This window comes from Perna viridis, chromosome 11 (genome assembly GCF_037379345.1).
Source record: "Perna viridis isolate PV_CMFRI_1.1 ecotype Kerala chromosome 11, ASM3737934v1, whole genome shotgun sequence".
Lineage (NCBI taxonomy): Eukaryota > Metazoa > Mollusca > Bivalvia > Mytilida > Mytilidae > Perna > Perna viridis.
In genome coordinates, this window is record NC_142455.1 from 21,923,752 (window position 1) to 21,948,271 (window position 24,520).

Below are 24,520 nucleotides of genomic sequence, written 5' to 3' on the forward strand. Positions count from 1 at the left end.
TCAAAAGAAGATATGTTGAACCCTGTTAGTCATGTTGTTTAAGGTGTGGTATACTAGAATATACGAAATGCCAGGGAGCGGTTATTATCCCTGAAAGGCATGTACGTACAATGTGAATAAATAATGGATTGGACACATTCCGAAATATTATTCTAGTGTAATTTTAATGCATTATCATATTGGCTGTTTCAAAAATGTATACATCTTTACACAAATTTTACATTGATTGATAAGAAATTTCAGCAGCTAATATTTCTCAAAATAACACGAAGCAAGATAAGATACTGATAATAATGGAATAGATTGAAAATTAATAGTAAGTAACAAATTTGAAAATGCATTAAAATTCTCCTTTCATCAGATATAAATGTGGCGCTTTCACTCATCTTCACAAACATACCTGCTGTTCGTGAAATAAACTTGCCATGGTTATTGGCAACATTGTCGGTTGCTTCAAGTCTGGACTCAGAATAGCATGAAGCGATTTACGATAAAAGAAAACGAATAGACATTAAAGTTGATAATTATCTGGTGAAGACATTGTTGTTCTCTACATTATATAAGAAACAAAAATAATGAGTGCAAGGGTGAAAAAGACATACACATCACGTAAATGATTTCTGTTTTGGTCGATAATAATAAGGTTTTATAAATATATATAAATTATAAATCATATTTGAATAAATATTGAATGTATGGTCTTTTCTGTTAAATATCCAATCCCATGCAAGCTGATCTAGATCTACGATACATAAACTGTGGCTCTTCGTTTTAATGTTTTGATTTCAGTAAAACTATTTTATTTCAGGTATGTTATTGTTTAGGTTGAATTATAAGCATATTGGTATTAACGCTTATGGGAGTCTAATATTGAATATGTAGAATTCAATGGATGGAAGATGCGATAATTAGAAATATATATTATTGACATATTTCATTAGCTTTGAATTTCAAACAGGAAACTCCATTTCATCACAAGGCGAATTGAATTACTTAAGGCGGCAACAAACATGAGACATTGTATTTTTAAATTCTATGGAGAAATTTGAGGGTTTGTTTTTATTTATTTCAGAGTGAATGTGACAAAGAAATATATGAGATAACCCGGATTTCAAATCCGCACCAACAATCAAGACGTATATAGACTAAATAAAGATATTTATTTAACATGAACAAAATATCAAACCAAAGCAGTTTAAATAAATATGTGCAATACGTCAGGTATAATATTTTAAGAAATACCAATTGAAACAGTTTCTGTTAAGTCCAACATTGATCACAGATAACTATCGCATTTGTTATCAGTTCCAGATTTTATCAAGCACGTGTGACATAGGCTTCTTCTAGCTTTAAGTACCTATTGTCTCTGTCTACATTAGAAGACGAGTTACTTGAACTTCGAGAGTTTCTTAAATCAGAAGACTGGAAACGAATTCGCACATTTGGAGCTGGTTTCGTTTTAGACTTTTTAACACCATTTCTGTTGTTACGGACGAGATTATCATTGAGAGATGTCTCTGATTGTGACTCAATGTGAGAATGAGCTCGCGAGTTTTGTGATCCGGTATGTCGCCATGAAGACAGCATGGCGGTTCTTGTAAACATTGTACTGTCATGTCTACTTAAGGCATATTTGTACCAACATTTTCTAACCTCCATATGTACCTAATTAAATAAAAAAATGCCTCTAATTACAAATCTACAGTCATTAGTCGAACACATTTGATAAAAACATTAGGATTACACGATTTGTTATCATACCGTAAATTCATTAACAATAATACCCATATGATGCACCGCAGATTTTTTGCCAGGATTTTTAAAACTGTAGTCACTTTTGCGGGAGAAAATGAGGACCATTTTAATGGTATATTTTAAAGAAGTATTTGCAAATGACATAAAGAAGATATTTCAGTATTGACTGTTAACTTTGAATGTACATTGCAAATGAATAACACACTTTTGTTGAGATGTTATTAAAAAAAGAAACTGCCCAGCTATAAACAATCATAAATAAAAGCAATCCTTTTACACTAGCTCTTATACTTAATGAGGGACCATATATTCTATACAAATCCTGACATAATTTTTAATGTCTTTAATATTGAAAAAAATTCTGTTTTTTGTATAGCCACATTTTGTAGAAAAACAAAACTACATCTAGCACAGTGTAGAGTAACTTTTTTCAAATAAGTATTTCCCCTGTGTTGTCTCATGAGATTCTATATTTAGCACAATCTCTACTCCAGACGGAGTTAATGACAATATTATGGCATAATTTCACAGTTATATTAAGTATTGGTCTCTGAGGAGTTCATTGATAGCATAAATGATATTTTCAAGATTGTTTATATTGCCGGCATGCAACTACCAAAATGTAGTGACACCGGGATAGTGACCAAATTACCCACATTCGGTTACACCCAAGTTTGATGTACAAAAATAAATGATGAACATTTTTTATGACATATTGAAACAAAGTGCAGCACCGTCTACTAGAAGATAATTGACAAATTTAGAAATGCCGCATTCGTAATAGATTCTCCTTCAGTTTCATGAGATTTCTCCATTCGATGTAGTTAAATTTTAGAATTCAGCCAACGAGCTTCAGCCAGTGGGTTGAAATCTAAAATTTAACTATCGAGAGTGAAGAAATTTTAGTATTGGAGGATAATTTGTTTCTCTCATGAAATCTGTAAAAAACTCGAAAATGCAAAATGGCGGGAAAACTCGCATAGAAATTAATCACCGTCTGGTCTTAAGTCACGAGTATTTTTTCTCCGGCTTAGAATGGGAGAAAAACAAACCTGCCGTATGTTTTTTATTGACAAAGCTAATTTTTACATCTCTTGTTGTAACTTTATCCTGGATTTCAAGGACACATACATATTACTTAACATACCCAAAAGAACTACCCAGATAAATTATTTACCTCATCGTCCATGAAACAAAATACTATAGCCAGCAACAAACCCTAAAAATGAAAGAAAGTTTCCCACATTATAGTTTTAAAAATATCAATTGATGCAACTTCATATATTAAACGGTATACGAACCGCTGTATTGACCATGTGATCGCAAAAAAATATGGACCATTTAAACTGGTAGCCGACCAACAAGAATAAATTTGATCTGACGTGTCTTAATTTTTACTTATTCGATTATTTCTAAACATTGAAGTTTATGTTCTATTTTATTTTGAGTAGAAATGTGAAATAGCGAAATGGTTATCTCTTTTTAAATCGCGTTGTCACGTTCTGAATTTGAATGTAAGGCTATTAACAGCTTCTATTAGTGGTAAATGCATAGAGACAACGATATGGTTATGTATCTATTTTTTGACTAAATGATTTAATTATCAAAAAAAAACAAAAAACAAAAACAAAAACAAAAACAACAAAAACAAAATAAAAAAAACAAAACAAAAACAAGAACTGAGTTTCTACAACATTTCTTACAATTTAATAGCAGCACATGATCTTGCAGAACGTAATTTAATTATGAATGAAACTAGTGGATAAAAGGAAATTAACTTTTAAAAAAAACGTGCAATATACATATCCGGAAATGACGAACTCAAACTACCAATAACATCCGCTAAGCAACATTCATCTTATAGCTCAATCTCAATTTATGTTTGACATGCCCATCCAACAATTATATTATTTGTTCATATTATAATCTACTGGATTCATCCTTATCTCAAAACCAAAAATAACAACATTTTAATGACATCAAACGTTTCAATAACGAAAAATAAAGTGGATGTTCTATATTTCTGCTCAATTCCAAACGCATTAAAGATTAATTCCAACAGTGCATTAGCGTCAGTATCTTCAATGGTATAAATTGGGTTGTCTTACAATTTCGGAATATCACGCTGAAGACAGTATTTGCTTAATTTTGTATGGATTTCTTTATCATAGTTTAATCAAAACAATTTAACTTAGGCTGTCATAGTGATGTAATACATAGCTGTCTGCCCATCTTTATGTGTTTTTATGTATACTTTATTCACAAACCTTTCAAAATATGATAGAATCTATAACAGGCATTTATAATGAAATAGATATTAATTACAGTACTTTGGTGCCATCCAAAAACACGCATGTATGCTCGTCTTGATTAGGAATTGCGTATGAAACACTTTATATTGCTTGTAAAAATATTTTGGAATATATTTGAAATTTTAAAAACCATTTCCTCACAATTGCTTTCAATTTATTTCGTTTTTTTTATAATAAGAATTTCTATATTTCATTATATATCCACACATATCTACGTCATAAGATAGAAAGGTATATAATTAATTTCCGTCATAATTTTCAATCTTTGAAATTAAATTTACTGCTTAAGTTGAGTCTAGTCGTTAATCGGATGCCGCTTTCCCATTGTTTGCATTGTAATTTTAGTATCAAACATTGATTTCTAGTAAAAGTACTAACAAGAGTGAAAATGTACAATTTTCAATCACATTGTGCAACAATAATGCTAAGCCCCATGCTGCCAGGTTTGTCCAGTTTACTCATTTAACTTTTGTTGTTTTTATACGTATCATTTTGGTTATTTTACGTTCTTAGTTGTGTGGTTCAGTTTCTCCCTGTCTGGTCTTTGATCAAACCATACTAAATGGACAGGTTATAACGCGTCATTCATAAGGTCTTAGAATATAAAAAACCTTATAATTCTGTGATGACTCTTACCTGAAATGAATTATAAAACATATCCACATACATATGATAGATGTCTTTTTCCTCATCGACAGTCGGGCTATAGAGCACAGATGTAACGATATAAAGGACCCCAAATAAGGGTATTGTCACCAATATAAATCTTGATAGCTTCCTGCAAATTAAAAATATATTATTTGAATATGGGCGTCTTGGAGTATTTTACACACAGGATTGTGTAAAGCAAAAGAAACTCAATGAATTCCTATAATTGAAAATAATAATTTATATGTACAGGTCAACTGTCAATTTGTATCAAATGTCGAAAAACCAAGCGCCCAAAAAGAGAGAAACAAAACTAATTCATTATCATTTCTTTGTTTTGTTTTGTTTTGTTTTGTTTCAGTGTGTCCTTATTTCATTATTACAATAAAACTCTATACTTTGAACTTTTCACTTTTCCAATAAAAGGGTTGCGTAATATGACAATATTCTGACCTTATTTTTTGACGCCTTGTCACTCTTTTGTTTGTGTGTACTCTTCTACAAAGAACTCGTATGAAGTTAATGAAAAAGAAGAAGTTTACCTGCAAAGAAAACGTCATTAGATCATGAATGAATAGCAATTTTCAAAGATATGATGACAGATGATACATAGAAGATACGGCAAATTGAACTGAAATATCAATAATATGTATTACTAATGTTAAATAAGTGCATTTTTTCATTTGTAATAAAATGTAGTTTAGAATTGAATGTTCATGTTACATTGATGTCCGTGCCACATCTTAAATGTATAGGGCTACCACTTCATGTCTAAATTAAGCGATAAGTGCGGAATGAAACGAACTGAATAAACTAGATTACACTTAAGAAGTATTCCAGCTAAGATTCATGCAAAATAAGATTCATGGGTGGAAAGCCTACTTATTTTTATTTTTGGTATTTTGTTTGAATTGCCATAGTAAATAGAAATCAACATTCGGTTTTCCACATAACCCATGTTCTTAGGAGATCAAATTTAGATAGAATACACTGCATATTTCAAAATTAAGATTACAGTAGAATCTATTGGATTTTCAATGTTGATTATCTCCTAAGAGCAGGCAAATATGAATGAATAAATACATATTTCATAGTATAGACCCATAAAACAACTTAATTACAAAATAACAATATGTGGCCTTTTTAAGGGTGTTTCACATTTTTCAGATTTTGCATGATTCTTACAAAGACAGCTTCTTAAAAACTAAAGATAAGAAGGGAAACATGCTTTAGATATCACACATATATATATTATTAGAAATTTGTGATTTTCAGTCATTTCGTTGATCACAATTCGTATAAAATACGAAATTTCTTATGTAAGAAATCAAAATCAGGACTCACTTCTCATAAGAATTCCCATATTACATGTATAACAAAAAGTGAGACCTGAGAAGCATAATTAGAGTCTTGTTGATTTAGTATAACATTCTGACAATGTTGGCATGATTGATAACATGACTGAATATTATTAAGTAGAAAATTGAACAATATTTATTTTAGGTTTATGTTTATGTTCAGTTATGAGCACAAAAACGTGAAACAAAAACTATAGAACCTAAACAAAAACGCAAATAACATCCTACAAATAAGACGTTATTCAAACAGTAAAAATATTTTAATTTTTTTTATCAAGATCGTTCTGAATCTGTACAAATCTTATTTGCATGGGTATCAATTTTATAGTGACGAAACAACTCGTTAGAACGAAGATTTTTTAATCGGCAGCTTTTACAACTCTACAAAACCAAAAAAGAGCTGGATATAATCTTTTCACTACTAACCAAATTTCGTGGTTTATGTCAACTATGAAAACTACCTAAATAGGTACTCTGTGAAAATGAAACTATCACTATAAATGTTTTATTCACATACCACAGTAATAGCCATGAGTGGTCCTGTGATAATCCACTGATAATTTGAATTCACTGTTGTACTCCAGCAGCTAAAATAAATAATATACACGAGGTATTTAGGAGAAAACTTACTTTTATCAATTATCAAACTGTATCATTTGATAAAGAACTATGTTTTAATTCTAAGATAATTAAAAGCAACAATAAATACATATATACCCAGACTATGAATCAACCATGCGAGATTATCACAGACTATGTGTAAATTGCCCAGACTATGAATCAACCATGCGAGATTAACACAGACTATATTTAAATTGCCCAGACTATGAATCAACCATGCGAGATTATCACAGACTATATTTAAATTGCCCAGACTATGAATCAACCATGCGAGATTATCACAGACTATGTGTAAATTGCCCAAACTATGAATCAACCATGCGAGATTATCACAGACTATGTGTAAATTGCCCAGACTATGAATCAACCATGCGAGATTATCACAGACTATGTGTAAATTGCTTAGACTATGAATCAACCATGCGAGATTATCACAGACTATGTGTAAATTGCCCAGACTATGAATCAACCATGCGAGATTATCACAGACTATGTGTAAATTGCCCAGACTATGAATCAACCATGCGAGATTATCACAGACTATGTGTAAATTACCCAGACTATGAATCAACCATGCGAGATTATCACAGACTATGTGTAAATTACCCAGACTATGAATCAACCATGCGAGATTATCACAGACTATGTGTAAATTGCCCAGACTATGAATCAACCATGCGAAATTATCACAGACTATGTGTAAATTGCCCAGACTATGAATCAACCATGCGAGATTATCACAGACTATGTTTAAATTGCCCAGACTATGAATCAACCATGCGAGATTACCACAGACTATGTGTAAATTGCCCAGACTATGAATCAACCATGCGGGATTATCACAGACTATGTGTAAATTGCAGTTAATAAGGCAGTTGGTGAAAAAATATGTAATAATCCGCATATTTTACAATGTAAGTTGACTGCTTGTACCAAAATACGAAGGAGTAAAAACAAGATTTTCCGTATCATTTTGACAAAAAATTGTCAAAGTTATAATTTCATTGGAATGCAGTGTATTAACTTTCTGGGGGGGCGGATAATTCTGCAAAAACTTCATGTATTATATTCTAATAAAAGTGGGTTGATAATGTCTGAAATACGATACTCGACAAACAATACAAGTAGAAAAGTAAAGATTATTATACAGACCAATATGTATTGGTAATATCTACAAGTAAAGTATAGCAATCTACATACTATATATCCTCTAGTTCAGCACGAACAACAATCCAAGGTATAAGGAAATTTAATGGAGCTACTGTAAAAAAATATTAAAATTGAGTTAAATATAAAAAATAAAATGCTTAAGCACCGATTTTTTTAATTGAATGTTGACACGTAAGTCATTCTGTGTTTGAGCCCCAGCAAGCAATTATCGATATGACAAGGGTAATTCCATTTCATACGAGGTTTATAACTCATTGTAAAGTTTACATTCAAATTCCTGTTGTTAATTTGATCATGTAATAAAATGTGCATATAAGTATTAATCACGCATCCAGTATATCAATTATTATCAACAATTATTTGCAGATGTCCGGATATTGATAAAACCAATTCAATAAGAAATAATCAAACAAAGGGCATCAGTATTTCTGTCTGAAAGTGTGTTAATTTTTATATTCCATACTGTCTGTTTTAGATTTTTGTAATATCAATTATCTATTTAATGTCTAAACTGTGTTGCAATAGCAAGCAATTGCGTGATGTAACGTAGCACTATGGTTGATGCAAATAAGTACATAAAGTTAAATGTTTGTCATTGTCTAATTGTCTTTATTACGACACCGAAAAGAAGGACCAAGGCATACTTACACCATCCAATCAACATGTACAACTTAACACCATTTCTTTCAGTAAAGAGGGTTTTGTATACTAGCATATGTAGATATAGTGCCTCTGTGAATATCCACATCGCTGATGCCGACATGCCATAAAGTAGTAAACAGTATATAAGCTTACATTTCCAGTGCTGCAGTTAAATAAATCAGTCTAAGAGTTTATCATTATTAAATAGAGGCTCTACAGAGTCTGAATCGCCTACACGGTTTGATAACCAGCATTCTATTATTATAAACGAGACCCATTTTTTCTTGGATACAAATTCATAATGCTCACATCAAAGGAACAATCATATCAATTTTCATTGAATTTTGTTCAAAGGTTCTTAGCAGAAAAATAAATTACATTAAAAAGAGCGAAAAAACGATAGGGCAATACCTCCAACATGATACAACAGATTAACACAAAATATTGACCAGAGATATATCCCATCATGCTTACCAGGTTGACCCCATGTCATAGTTTGGCTAGACCTAATGCTTTTGGAGATTAATGTAATATAACCCTTCTAATTGATCCCTATGTTCTATTTCAGTAATATCGGTCATGAGTTTTTGACATATCAAACATCCCCACTTGAGTTCTATGCACATTACCATAAGAATCATTCATACCAAGCTTGTTTATATTTGGTCCAATTTGTGTTTATGATGGTAGGAATCTTAAAGAAATGATATAAGAATAGAAGAAAATGTTGAAAAAGGATAACTACTCCAAACACCAGTGATGGCAAATGCTCACTTGGCCTTTGGTCAGGTGAGCTAAAAAAAAGTGTACAACAAGATTGAACCTAAATAGATTCAGTTGATTGTTTCGTTCAATCCAACGAGAAAAACAACTGTTTTAAAAAAAATGTCAAAACAATATTAAAATTAAATTTTCTCTACCTCAAAACAACCAATCCCTTACTGATTAGAAGATTTAACTGATTTAAACGAGGAAGTGTTACATCCATTCCATGAAAATCATTTTCAATTAATTGTCACTATAATGCTTCCACGGGGAAAATGATGCAGTTGGCAAAACCTGTGGCGCTTTAATTAATTTGTGTTAAGTTTCTTGCCTTTGAATTATGTCAGTAGGTTCTTTTACAAGGTTACATAGTCTATTAGTCGTTAAATAAATGAACATACATTTGACTTTGCATACCTCAGTATCTTCCCCAAGGGCTCGTTTTACTTAAATCAGAGGTACATCGATAGTAAGGTTAGCGATTGCTATATCAGTGAATAAACACATAAGTAACTGAATAAAACTTTGTGAAAAAAATAGTTGTTTACCAACTAACTCGGTTGGTATCTTCTTAAAGACACAATTCCTGTAAATGTGTACATTTTTGGGGTAAAATGTGAATTATACATTGATTGCTTTTTGTGGTGCTTTTGAATTTCAAGGTATTCAGGTTTGTACACAATATTTACATGTTCGTAGTTTTATTTACATCTGAATCTGGGTATCATCTATCATTAACAAACTCGTTCTACTTACAGTTCCTTCTGGTTTAAAAGTTGTGAAGCCATATTCTTGGATGACGTCCTCTGGCAGTCCAATTCCATTGACAAACAAGCTATCTTTCAGACATGACATAAAAGCCCTCAGAATAAATGATAGGAACAAATTGATGTGCAACGTGTTACTCTTTGTATGTTGCCTTCTGGAAATAAAATTGTAACTCGTATATTGTAAATATCTAAATAGTAATCTTAGTTCAGTGCATATGATACATTTTTTTATGGAACACTTAAAAGAAATATGGACCGAGGCCAATGGCCGAGGTTGATATTTCTTTATTGTGTCACATAAATTATGATATTGCAAGCACTTGACTGACATAATTGTTTTATTACATTTCTGTGTATAAATTTTAGAATTCCAAAATGTGTGAATTTCTCTTCATCACGATTAAATAAATATTTTGGTATGCAATTAATTTGGTCGAGTTAAATATAACCACTTGTTATATGTAATTGCTTTTAGATGCCCCTTTTAGCTGAGCAAATTAGCAAAATGCTTATTGAATATATTTGACCAATTGCTATTTGCTACATAAAACACTATTATTTTTGAATACCAAAAGCTGGTGTCAGCTTGCAATATCACTTGTAATCAAAACGTCAAGCGTGCAATATCACAAAATATGGTGTTTCAAAAATTCATTATTTACATTATTTACTAAATGTAATAATATACCATATTATTATTATTGCAAGATTTAATGAGTCTATCATACCAAAGTATGGCATCCTTAACCGTTCAATACAATTTTTGTAAAACATATTTAACGTTTGTTGCTAATGTTCAAAAATTTTGTTCTTTGCAAATATTTTAACGGGTAATAAGTTTTAAAAAAATAAGATAAAATAAGATGTTTGAGTGTTTGTTGGAAAATAATTCAAGCTTGTCTAAAAATTAATGCTTTCGTCGACTGTGAAATTAACAAAAAAGATTTTACACTTCCAAGAGATACCAAGACTTATATAGTTAATGCTTAAATGGGCATAGCACAATCAAATTTTGATAAAGGTTTAAATAATATTTGAAAAAAAAACGAAAAAAATGTAATGAACAATGTGTTTTTTTTAAATTTCAATCCCAATTTATTATTCATCAAATGTCATTTAAAAGTCTTCAACACTTGAATTAAATATATATATTTATATATTGTATATTTTTTTTAAATATTGGCAATCACTTTTTTATATGTGCAAGGAATGTTTAAAACTTTTCAATATCTAATGATCTCATGGCAATACGATTGGAATTACTCCGTCAAGATTTTACAATCGTAATTTTTTTCGAGAGCCAATTCAGACAGTATTGTCTTTTAAACAATTGTTTTAAAACTATTGTAATATAGTTCACATCAGATAAAAAAGACCTTGAAATATATGTATTATAAAACAGAAAACATCTTTTTTATGTTTTTTTTTATGGCGACAAGGTATGTCTTACCTGCAAAAGGCCAACAAGAAAACAGCAATAACCAGCGAACCCAATGAAAGACCATATCCGATGTTGTACATTAACTGAATTCGAGGAAGGTGTTCCTAAGGTATACGGAATTAGATAAAAAAGAACAGTTTTTTTATGAATGATAAGTATTCGTATGTTAAACACTGATATTATATACACTTTATAAGATAATAAAAGAGAATTGCAAAGAACTGACGAATGAACATTACCACAGAGGAGAATAGGGTAGAAATGAAATATTACACCAGATTAAGGTTAGTTATTTAAAGATAATGAGGTTTTAATTCTTTTTTATGATCTGCAAGTGCGAGTTCTGACCTATAAATCAACATTCTTTACAAGTACTTCTGGCGGATAACTCTATCTATAGAGGGAACCTTACAATTTCTAGCGGCTTAAAATCAAGAGCTTTGACATATATATGATGTGAAATTTACAACGCGTATAAACTTACTTCGTATCCACAAGGCCGATATAGTAGAAAAAAAGAATAAACCACGATATCATAGTTGAAACAAGTTACCTTTGCAAGTGGGAACCTAACTTGGCTGCATCCAGTATAATCTGTCCAAGTATTATTAAAAAGTGGATGGATGTACCAGGTTCCATTGTCTGTACATTGTTTGTATGCATAAGAATGATCTGTGTAAAAATGATAACACGCCATTTAAACAAACAGATAACAATATTTGCAGGTTAAAGTAACAAAATGTGGAGACATTTATTGACTATTTGCCTAAAGGACAGTGCATAATTCCTTAACTTATATATGCATGACGATTCTTTGGTTATGTATACATGTGATATGTCCAGTACACTTGTTGCATACCAGACAATATATGGGAAATGAAGTTGTCATTTTTTGAACTCTTGAAAGAGTAATCAAGGGAACCAATGTTTTAGCGGTAATCAACAGAATGTAATCTAGGGACAATGACTAGACATGGAAAACAGACATACACAGTTAAGTATATAAAGTAACTAAAATCATACATACAAAGTAACAAAAGCAAATGAGCAACTTGGACTCCACTAAAAACTGGGAGAATGGACCAGGTGCACCGGTAGGGTAGGCGTCCTCTGCTTTTCTAGAAACACCCGCCGAGTTGCTCATTAAAAGTCAACTCCGGGGTAGACAAACGAGGAAAGGAAAACTATAACCCGTTGAATAAATCAGTTTTCATGGTGCAGATGGATACACCATAACGATCCACGAGTTCATGATGACGACCGTAAAACTTCTGTATTGAGGACTTCAATCTTGTAGCAACATAACCCTGTTCCAGAAGCCTATGTGTTAGAGTTCTAGCGCGATACAAAAAGTCTGCGTAGTTTCGACAAGCTCTGGGATAACGTATGAGTTGTGGCATGAACACTCCATACGCAGGTGTTGAAGGGATGCTGCCACAGATGAAAGGAAAGATTTCTAAGTGTAGGTCAAGATATTAGGCCAACTTCACAGTGTCTGTAGTATTCTTTATCTCAAGTTCTTTTGGGTATATGCGATGTATCAAATCCCCGAACTCAGGATTGTTTAAAGATAACACGTCATCTATATATCGGAAACTGATATTAAAGGCTCTAGGCAAACGATATTCTTTCTTTCTGATCAGATCAGCTATAGAGTCTGCCTCTTAACAGTGAAGGAATAGGTCAGCAAGTAAAGGAGCTCAATTTGTTCCCATTGTAATGCCGACCGTTTGTTGAAAAACACGTCCACCACACTGGACAAATATCTTGTCGATCAAAAATTTCAGCATTTTGTAAACATCTTCCTCTGTATATTTGGGAGATGATTTGGAATTATTTGTTACAAAGTATGAGGAATCTCTACCAAGAACTATGTATTTGTATCTAGGTGTACCATCGTTTTTGGAAAAACAACGATGTGTAATGTTTGTTTTTAAATCGGGATTTTAAATGGGTATAGGGAATAGAAGTATACAGTGTTGAAAAATCATAGGTTTTAATGCTATTATATTCAGAAAATATTCTTGAACTAATTGTCTCCAAAAGTTCTTCTGAATTTTTCAGGATCCACATTGAATTAATACCACTACGGGAATAACGTGTTGTGGTAGGACTGCAGACCCTCTTTGACAGTTTTGAGTATAGAAGTTAAACGTTTTGAAAGAGGTTTGGTGGTACATTTTGCAGATCCAGCTATGAAACGTTGTTTGTATGGATTCTTGTGGAGTTTAGAAATCCAGTACATAGACGGTAAATCACAATCATCGTCCCTGGTAGAGAGATCAAAAGAGGATAGCACAGATTTATGGTTTTCCACAATCTCTTCTTTGGAGAGTGTGGTAGCAGTATAGGTCTTATCACTGCTATTATTTTCTACGTCTACCTCTGATAATAAACATTGGATGTAAAACGTTTTGCAGACAAAAACAAAGTTGTTTTGGGCTTTGTCTGCTGGTACAACATATTTGTCATGTATAGCAGACAATGTTTTTGCTACATTGGGGTCTGATGTAGCCTTGGCACTCAATGATCCACTTAAAACTTTCATTCGTTTCAAAATTAAAAACCTCACGGCCTTTAACCACTCTGACAGAGAATCAATGTCTCCTTGTTCTCATTTTATTCATCCATTTTCTTGCATAGTCCTCGACGGCATCGATAAGAACTTTAAAAAAGTTATAATTCCAATTCATAGAGCGTGGTTCACGGTACTTGGGGCCTTTAGAAAGCATATTACGCAGAGATTCGTTTTCGGTGATGGTTAAATCTCCCGTAACGACGTGACCAGAAGGACCATATTTCAATGGAGAGGTTTTACAAGAACAGTCAGGTGATTTGGCCTTGAAATCCTCAATCTCGAGGTTCTGCAATAGCCTTTTATAATTGAAAATTTTGGATGCAATGGGTAAAGTATAGGAATATGAAATAATTGGTATGGATTTGTCTTTAGATATGGGGAATTTTGTTGGTAACGTTTTTGTGATGGAGGATGTTAGCCAAATTAATTGCATATAGAAACAGAGTTAATAACGAGGCCAGTGCAACTCTAGTTATATTATGTCAAAACCCTATTTGATTATCTATGAGATTTTACAATCGACGAAATCAATTTAATAAAGTAATAATCAATCCAAATAATTAGCTTACCTACTAAAAAGACTGCGGTCCTTTGCACAAAAAATCGTAAGTGTAAAATTAGTCGTAAGTTATGATGTCATAATAAAGATAAGTATTGTGACGTCACAACTTACGACTAATTTTACTCTTACGATTTTTATATTAAAAGGACCACTCTTTCGCCGACCTTTTGTGTTGAAAAGATTATAAAACCTGACAGAAAGATTCACGAGCTGTTATAACGCGTTTGTGCCAAATAATATAAACTAGCGACATTGATGTTTTAAACATTGAAACCAGTCTAAACCAACTTTGAATAAAACGTGCTTAAATTACACTTTTTAAAGTCACTGTGCATCAATTTTAATGTAAATGTATTTGTGTGTGTGTGTATGTGTGTTGCCGTTGCATATATAACTATCTAACAATAAAACTACTAACTACTGAAACCGTCTATATAATCAGGACATCGCATTTTGACCTTCTGACCCGCAGGAGCGGGATCCCAACACAAGAAATTATCCCATACTCCCTCACAATGGGGTTCTGAAAGCAAAATAAATACCCATCTTGATTTATTCTTATTCTTATTTCTAAGTTAATTTTGTCAAGAATGAAAAGTCATTTAGTAATATCTAGTCATTTAACTCGAAAAGTACAAAAATATTCAATTTGATTGAGTACGTTAAATTTACAAAATTACGTTTATCTATAACAACAAAGTTAGTGCTCAATTTTTATTTTATTTTCTTTAAAAATTCATTTCTATATTATACCATGTATCTTGAACTGATTCCAGACAATTCTTTGCCTAGCGTTGACCATGACATACAAATATATTCTTTTTTGCCTTACTGTCTTCTCAATTGCAGAATAAGCGAACAATCTAGTTAAACTCGTTAAAGATTAAGTTTGATACTTAAATGAAAATCATTTCTTTGGCAAGCGGAATGAATTGTAATTTTCACGTAGGTTTACCTTTGTATGCCTGAATCAACAGTGTACATGTATTTTCTTGTTTGGCATAGTATCCATAGTGAAGCTTATTTGAAACATAACATAGTTTAAATATTGGAAAAATTACGAATCAAAGGCGAACGCAATTAAATATGACTGGCCGTCATGTACTGGTTGAGAATCACTGTACCTAATAGAGGCGTTGTTAGGTTGGCGAGTCGATTTTTGCATTTCTGTAACCGCTGTACCATCGGCTGAAAAAAAGCCAAAATGTAATTACATGTATGATTAACCAAAACCAAGCTCCGGGAGAGCGTCTGACGTTCGAAATTCACTTTAGATGTTGCAACCAGTCCAGTCCTCTTACAAAGCAAGGATATGCAAATTAAAATGATTTTACATGACGTTATCCGATGATCACACGACCTTGATTTGAATATTGTCCTGGAATTTCTAAAGGCCGGTATAGAAGAAAGGATACAAACGTCTGCCACTGCGTGGAGCTTGGGGCCAGAATAATAATAATTCATTTAGAAAAGCTTATGATATAAGGTAAAGAATTATTGATGAAGAAATGCAAAGCCACAGTCTATGAAACATACCACACTTTGTATCAATGTACCCCACTGAATGTTGCACATGTAACGATTGTGCCGTCAAACCAAAAGTTTATACACACTCTTGTTTTGAAACGGGAACGTTGTACGAAAGGTTTATTTAATAACATCACAAAATTTACAGACAATAATCGTTCATAGGATGACGAAACCTATATCGTATCATACTTTCAAAGACATTGGTTGTACTAAGCACAGAGAGCACGCGAGATAAAGCGTCATTACCAAGCAAAACCTGATCAAGTGTAAAAAGGTTAAATACTCAATTTGACTGCTAATAAGGCTTAGCAACTGATTCTAACAAACAGACAAATGGTAGTTTTTTACTATCAAATTAAAGCATCTATCAATTCTTGTAGCAATTTCCAAGATAATTGCCTTTACTCTGATGAGAGGTTTTAGATTTCCTTGGGTAGAAGCACTTCTTATTGAAGACAGTCGATGAGATTGTGTTTGTTTAACATGTTGTATGGAGAAGATGAGCGCATTTTGAATTCATTGTCTCAAATTGTGCTTATATGGACGGACAATAAAATAATATGATTCAAAATCTATAGACGTACTAACTGCAATTCACTTATGTGTTTTAATAATACTGTATTTTATCCTTTTATTAAAAAAAAAAACAGTTGATAAATCGTTAGTTCGGAATGTCTTGTTTCTTCGCGACAATAGAGACTTCTGGAATATCTAAATCATTGTATTTGTATCTAGACTATTCAAAAATAACGAGAAGAGTTAAGAATGACGCAATTAATTTCGAAATCACAAGTATCAAACAAACGTTCATGTGTAAGTAAACTAAGTAGACTTTTTTAAATACATATTTTTTTGGCTTGGTATATCTGGGATATGATTGGAAAATGCAACTGCTTTGTAGCAAATATAGAAGTTATATCGATACAAATACAATAAAATCAAGTCAAAAAGTAAAACAATAACAAAAAAAGCAAAAACAAAACCAAAAACAAAAACAAAACAAAACAAACAAAACAAAACAAACCAAAAACGGTAATCTATTAAAAACAACTCATGTTTCATGAATGTAAAAAATGTCAGGATATAGCATATTCTAGAGGTCAAAATATATTTTTTATTAAACAGGCCAGTGATTAAATGTTTGTACAACCATACATAATGACACAAATCACTATCATAAATTCATGAAACATTTGTACTTCTACCGACAGAAAAATTAGCTGCCCTTCTTTTTATGTAAATAAATAAAGTTTAGTTTATATTATTCAATTTTAAAAGGGGCGACGTGTCAAGCGACCTAGTTTCAATTCAGTTGAAAAAAAGGAAATTCAAGTTAGATTTTCTAATTAAACAAAATCGTGAATTTAAATCAAATGACTTTTCTAAATAAAGTTCAATCTACGTTTATTAAGCCAATCAATCGACGTCAACACTGAGTTTATTGAGCTAAGATGAATGAATCAATGTTACCTAAGCCATTAGAATTTAATAGCCAATGAATCTGATACGCGTCTGCTGCTGGAAATGGTACCATATCTAACTGATTTTTGTATGCCAAATGCCATGAAACTGTATGATATTCCAGTGCTGGTATTCATTTACAATAGAATGCAATTAGGTCTTACATGATTATTCAGTGCGTCAAATACTGCCCAACTTTTGTTTTGTTTTTTATTTCGTTTGTTGTTATGTTTTTTATTTCGTTTATTTTATTATACTGACATAGCACTGGTATCCTAAAGAAGACACCCGCATGCATACTGGGCTCTTAAGCACTGTTATTGTATCATTTACGCATAGGTTATGCTTCTGTCTCCAAATAAGATCATTTTAGTTTCGGTCAATTACGCTACGAGTGTTAATCATGAAATTGCCAAAGTAAAAGACAACAAATCCAGACAAAAGTCAAGGGAAATCGACAAAAGAACGAACGCTCATACAATAACATTATTAAAATGAAATCTTTAATGAACATGGCAACCGCAATTTCAGATAGAAATGGTCGGTTAAACAAGGTATGATATGCTTCTTCCGTTACACAAGCATATCGATTCAAGTTCTTTATTGCATGCGTTAAAGTGTCTACGAGCTCCAGGAATTGAACGAACGCATGAGACGAGATTTAAGTTGAGACATTTTGTACTAGTGATTGTTAACAACTGAATTTCTAAATATATTATCCAAAGTTTAGATTATCTTTTAAGCATGATTTGGGCGTTTTATATTTCAAAGATTTCTACATGACAAAACAAACTTGCCATCAAACAAGATGAGCCATCGTGGCAGCTGTAAGGAAACGAAGGAGGTATTTGTTTGTGTATTGATTAATGATATACTAATCGTAACCAAAATCCACTCCGCTCTATTACAGCTATATATAAGAGTCATGTTACAATGAACACCACAAACATAAGTTACATTATATCGATGGTTCTTACCATATCTTAAGTCTTTTTTCCACCACTTTGTACATAATTTAGATGTGAAAAAGAACCTTACATTATTTCAGAAATAATGAATGTTGTAAATACAATAACGAGGATTGAAAAATGCAGAAATTCAACTTGTGTGAGCAAAACCTACGTTGCACACTTTACACCTTCGTGTCATTATTCTTCCAATATAAATGCAATAAATAATTTTTATTATCATAGTATTTATTGTTCACAATGTCGTTTGTGTCAGAAAAAAAGGGAAGTTATATGCGTACGTAGAAACGCATTGCACGGAGTACACGTATAACCTCATTTGGCTTTCTGAGAAGAAAGCAATAAATTGTGTTGTTTTCGTGTGAGGACATAAAAGTACTATAATCTATCCTGATTCAGTACGACAAAAGTAAAGAGTGTAATTATTTTCAGGAAACATCACTTATACATCTATTCGTTTCTTCGTGCATGTTTTAATTTTGAACACCATATATACTTTTAAAAAACAACAACATTATAGTTTTAGAGCCAAGTGATTTCCAGTAAGAATACTTGTTCATTGCATTGCTTCAGTTGATAATTCATTGCTCCGAGTTTTTAATGGAGTCAGAGTTGCACATTTACTTTTGTTACTTTGACTGTATTATTCTATTCATTGTATGTTCTTTGTTATGTTGGTCTGTTTTTCATGTCTGGTCGTTATGCCTGGATTACATTCTTTTAATTTCCGTTAGAATCTTTGTTCCCTTGATTACTCTTAATTACATGTTGCAAACTCTTTAAAAAAAAATAATATATTTAAACCGTCCTTGTAAACCATGAGTAAAACAAAATGAAGACAAAATTAAAAAAAAATTAGAACAACATGATATACGTGCATGTGGTGTATTGAAACTGAATGTTCTGAAAAAAATTATTTTATTCCTTCTTTTTTTACATTTAAAATGAGAAGTGAAATGTCAGGTAAATTTTCCTCGCGAAAAACAAAATGTATAATACCCCTATCAAATGTTGATAATAATTCAAAAACTATTCTCGTAATAATGACAACTTTTTACATAAATGATAAATATGAAGAATACCAAATACATAACTAGTGTTTTATACGATTGGCATGTTTCGCATGTTGTTCTTACTATAATACCTTATTTATTCAAACTGCAAATACTAAGTAGTTTTTTTAAACCTACGATGGAGTTATCTTCATCACAAACTTCTACAATTTTACAGGTACCGAAAAGACATTTATTATGCTAGTCTTTAATTTGCATAAAAACATCAGTCTATTTGCGAATAACACGATTTTGCATAAAAAACATCAGTCTATTTGCGAATAACACGATTTTGTATAAAGAATGTGTTTATGCCTGAAATTTACTTCTCTCTCCTTCCGGATCCATCGTAAGTCACTTTTCTAATGACGACCACAACGGTTATACCCATACGTTCGAACGGCAATATTATGTGTAAGAATCGGACAATTGGTGGCACATCATTTTTCTCAGTTTGGTCTTTTTCAATACTTTTAGAAACAACGGAAACATTATTTGAATTTATCCTTCAGCATTTATAACATAGATATTTTTAAAAATGCAAACTTCATAAACACTCTGGTGGTTGTTTCAGGATGTTATGATGTATAAAGATTATAATAATGCCATCAAATCTTTACGTGTTTTCTTCATGTGCCATACTTTACACACATTTTGCTTGATTCTTAAACAGAGAAGTACGACGGTATTTTCAAGTGCTACTTCATTCATACAATACGCTAGAATCAACTGAATACATATATCAATCAAACGAATCAACTAATGATAGTATGTAAGAAAGATTCTGCATGGTTTTTAGAGGAGCAGTTCTTAATTCAAAAATAATGACATAAACATTGAAGTTTCTGGGATGGGAATATAATTATAAAGTCAGCAGGACATCGGGGCAGACATAACTCAACGGATGCCAAAGACAAATTAATTATTTGTTCCTGCTGCTTTTTACAAAGATTTTCTACGACATAAATACATATTTATCGATGTTTATAGGAAAGGACTATCGGTATCCTAATGTAAATTAATGCTATCTTTGTTTCTGACAACTTTATCTGATGGCATGCACTGTCATTTGTTATTCTAAGAAAAATGCTATTGATCAAACCATATTTGTACTCTTTTCGCAAATAATAGCACTGATGTAACATTTCTGTAGTTTTTGCTTGTAAATTATTATTATTCGTCTTGAAATTGACGCACCTTTCACAAAATGTTGAAGATTTTTTTTAACTCGTGGCTAGGATTTACAGCATGGTAAATGCATTGTATCTAGTTCTTTAATTTTCACTTATTAATTGTTCATATCTTCTGTTCTGATTTGACTTCTGCTTTTACCGATATTGACAGGTGGCAATTTTATGCTACCCGTTTGTTTTGAAATATACAAAACAAAATGAATCATTATGGAAGCGGGAGGTTAAGCGCGCTATAAAACTTGGTTTAACACAACTTTTATTTTGGAATGCCTATACCAAGTTAGAACCATTGTGGTGGTTTTCTACCTTTCCGGTTTTTGCCTTGACATTCATATAATCATACTGACTTTCCTTTTAAATTGACTACTGCTTAGATTTTCAGTTCGGTTATTTTGTTATTATTTTGCATACAAGAATTGTCTAACAAATGATTTCTCTAAGCAAGTAAACAGATTACAACTATTTATCAGAAAAATAACTAGTGACTAGTTTAGCAATCGCAGCTCCTTAATATAATAATTTAATTTGAAGTTATTTAAATTAATAAAAACCATGGAATACACATATTACATACTAAGCTTTTGTACCGTCTTTGTTTTATGGCCTCATGCGCAACACGCATCGAATGATTGATGTATTTTATGTTAACAGTATATTAATTATGTGTATTTTACGTGTAAATCAATTATAAATTTAACGCCTTTTTTCTATTTCATTTTCATTTTTACGGATGTTGCGCAAAACTATCCATACACGAGTAGATCATATGTAGTACTACACAGATGTAAGATCTTTCTGTTTGGTACTATGAGCTGAGCAGACCCTATTGAATAAACTTCAAATAAATACAGGCAAACGAAATTAATATTCACAAATCAAACAAAAATGTTACATTAAAAAAAAAACAAATTTCTAAAAAGTGGTGCACAGTGAAATATCAGAAACCAATCTTTTCGACGAAGAGCTATATACTTTCGAAGTGTAGTAAATACTACAAGTAAACTATTTCGGATTTCTTATACCCTTACATTACTGGACACATATCAATTTAGGATTTAAGCTTTACGAAATTAAAAGGAAAGTCATGGGTACCAGGACTCTAACATTTATCATTTTAATCCAGGGAAAGCTACTGATAGAATTGAATAGAATTACACAACAAAGCAAGTGAAATAGCCAAAATAAAACTATTATAGAAACAAAAGAAAATGAATAACCTGTACTCCACTAAAATCTGGGTGTTCGCATTAGTTAGAAGCACTATGTTTTATTCATGAAATATTTATTAAGCACACTGTTTACGATAATGGTGTTCATGAAGATATGATCTGCAAAGATTTAATAAAAAGGAACATTTGAAAAACCATATTCATCGACCGTTTAAGAACAATATTTTTCCATTTAATTCATGCAGTGCTGATATCATGGTACTCCGTTTTTATACAGCAATGTAAAAGAGTAATCAAGGGAAGAGTGATCAAGTTTTACTTTTGTTATATGCATTTGTACATGCATTACGTTTTATGATATTACTTAACTCTTGTATGTATCATGATATTCAAATTTGCAATGTTGGGTAATTTAACGTAGATATATATATAAAAAAAACAACTTATCTTATTCCATTTTATAAGTTGAAACTTATCTATTTACCGATGAAAAGAAAGATTGAATACATTATGAAGGACTGTAATAACCAGTAGTGTGTTTTAGTCTTGTTGGGTTCTTATAAAAAAAGCAGGATGCAGCAAATTCATTCAGTAAATATAAATGGTAAAGAACATCAAATCTTCGTTATTATTTGACACTTTGACAAATAGAAAAGACATTGCGTTGCATAGAACGCGAATTTCTGTGGTCAGTAAGCAAACATCATAATACTGAATTGAATGAAAGCAAACAACAGTTGGAAGGGTCAAAAGTTTGTATTTCTTTGTCCTATAGAAAGATTGTGCTTTTATTAAGAGTTAACCAGATAATTAGGAAGCTGTATATCATTTTATTTTGAATAAAGCTAAGATTACTCAATCCGAAGTAAATTCAAATTATTGTAAGGAATAATTCCCATTGGTTTGATAACTAAATCTATGGCGATGTCGTGATTGGGGCATTAGGGACGGACGACTTCGCATTTATATTGATGCTACGACGTTTGAACATGAGATTGGTTGTGCAATGAACCAATTCGAAGGTATGATATTGGCAGGGGTTATTGACCCCCATATTAGGAGGTTTTGAATTTATATAATATGATAATTTTTATATATAAACAATCTTGTGTCTGGCGTTTTGTTTTTGTGTATGTTTTATTTGTTTGTCTTTGCTTTGACATGATATCATACCTGTAGGCAAAAGGGGGTGGAATTATTACCACCCCTCACTTTGAAGCAAAACTTCGTTAAACAACTGTTCATAAGCGTACTTTAGATTGGATAAGCACTACTGGAGTCTTCAACATTTCTTTCATATGACCCCCTGCGACACCTGCACATTTAAACATAAAAATGTGGCAATGGGTCTGGATATAATGTCAGAATTCAAAACAATGACAAATATACACATATAGTGAATAACCAAGCTTTTTGAACTTTCTTTGAAGTCAGCCTCATATCTTGACCTACACTTAGAAATCGATGGTAAAGGAAAACTGTTGACCAAACTTTACGACAAACGTGATGACTTTTCATTCAAAATTGTCAGCTTTCCTTTCATCTGTGGCAGCATCCCTTCAACACCTGCGTATGGAGTGTTCATGCCACAAGTCATACGTTATACCAGAGCTTGTCGAAACTACGCAGACTTTTTGTATCGGGCTAGAACACATAGGCTTCTGGAACAGGGTTATGTTTCTACAAATTTGATGTCATCACTACAGAAGTTTTATGGTCGTCAACATGAAAGCGTGGATCGTTATGGTGTATCCATCTGCACCATGAAAACTGATTTATTCAACGAGTCATAGTTTTCCTTTCCTCGTTTGTCAACCCGGACTTGACTTTTTATGAGCAACTCGGCGGGTGTTTCTAGAAAAGCTGAGGACGCTTACCCTACCGATGCACCCGGTCCATTCTCCCAGTTTTTAGTGGAGTCCAAGTTGCTCATTTGCTTTTTTACTTTGTATTTATGATTTTAGTTACTTCGTGTTCTTTGTTGTGTATGTCTGTTTTCCATATTTGGTCTTTGTCCCTGGATTACATTCTGTTGATTACCGCTATAACCTTGGTTCCTTGATTACTTTTTCAATATCACTAAATATAATATCTTTCTATATTGCTAATTTGAAAATAGCAATTAAATTCAAAATAGAAACCACGCAAGAATAAACACAAGTGACTCACAAATAGGAAAGGATGGCAAAAGGAAAAGGAGAAAAAATCGCAGTATAACGGAACTGAAGCCATTTAACAAAAGTCATTAGTGTAAAATTAAACCAATAATTTTGTAATCTTATACCGTGTGAATTGAATTTACAAGCACTAATAAAATCATGCTTGGTTGAAATTTTAAAGGTAAGATTTCGAAATAGTCTGTCTATTATATTGTCATTTGGCATTTGGTTCAAGATAACAAAAACGACTCGCTATAAACAAGACTATAAAGGTAATGTAATTTCAAAAACAAAATAGTTGTACATGAAAACGTCATAAATTGCAATGCACGACTAAGTTGACACTAATGAATGTCTTCGCATTTG

At 31.9% G+C, this 24,520-nt stretch overlaps 1 protein-coding gene across 2 annotated transcripts in view; it reads right to left on the reverse strand.

The window, feature by feature from the left end:
* Nucleotides 1–1,141: 1,141 nt before the first annotated feature.
* The window catches only part of LOC148603351 (parathyroid hormone/parathyroid hormone-related peptide receptor-like), a 46,356-nt gene continuing 22,977 nt past the window's right edge, over nt 1,142–24,520 (reverse strand). For both annotated transcript variants that reach the window (XM_088552551.1, XM_088552550.1), the window contains 12 exons: nt 15,747–15,810; nt 15,041–15,145; nt 12,036–12,154; nt 11,492–11,586; nt 10,028–10,193; nt 8,513–8,669; nt 7,895–7,955; nt 6,591–6,660; nt 5,169–5,257; nt 4,704–4,845; nt 2,933–2,974; nt 1,142–1,665 (listed from right to left, as the gene is read on the reverse strand). In XM_088552551.1, the coding sequence (XP_088408677.1) occupies nt 1,318–1,665; nt 2,933–2,974; nt 4,704–4,845; nt 5,169–5,257; nt 6,591–6,660; nt 7,895–7,955; nt 8,513–8,669; nt 10,028–10,193; nt 11,492–11,586; nt 12,036–12,154; nt 15,041–15,145; nt 15,747–15,807 (1,455 nt within the window). In that variant the 5' untranslated portion in view covers nt 15,808–15,810 and the 3' untranslated portion in view covers nt 1,142–1,317. The remainder of the gene's footprint in view (nt 1,666–2,932; nt 2,975–4,703; nt 4,846–5,168; nt 5,258–6,590; nt 6,661–7,894; nt 7,956–8,512; nt 8,670–10,027; nt 10,194–11,491; nt 11,587–12,035; nt 12,155–15,040; nt 15,146–15,746; nt 15,811–24,520) is intronic.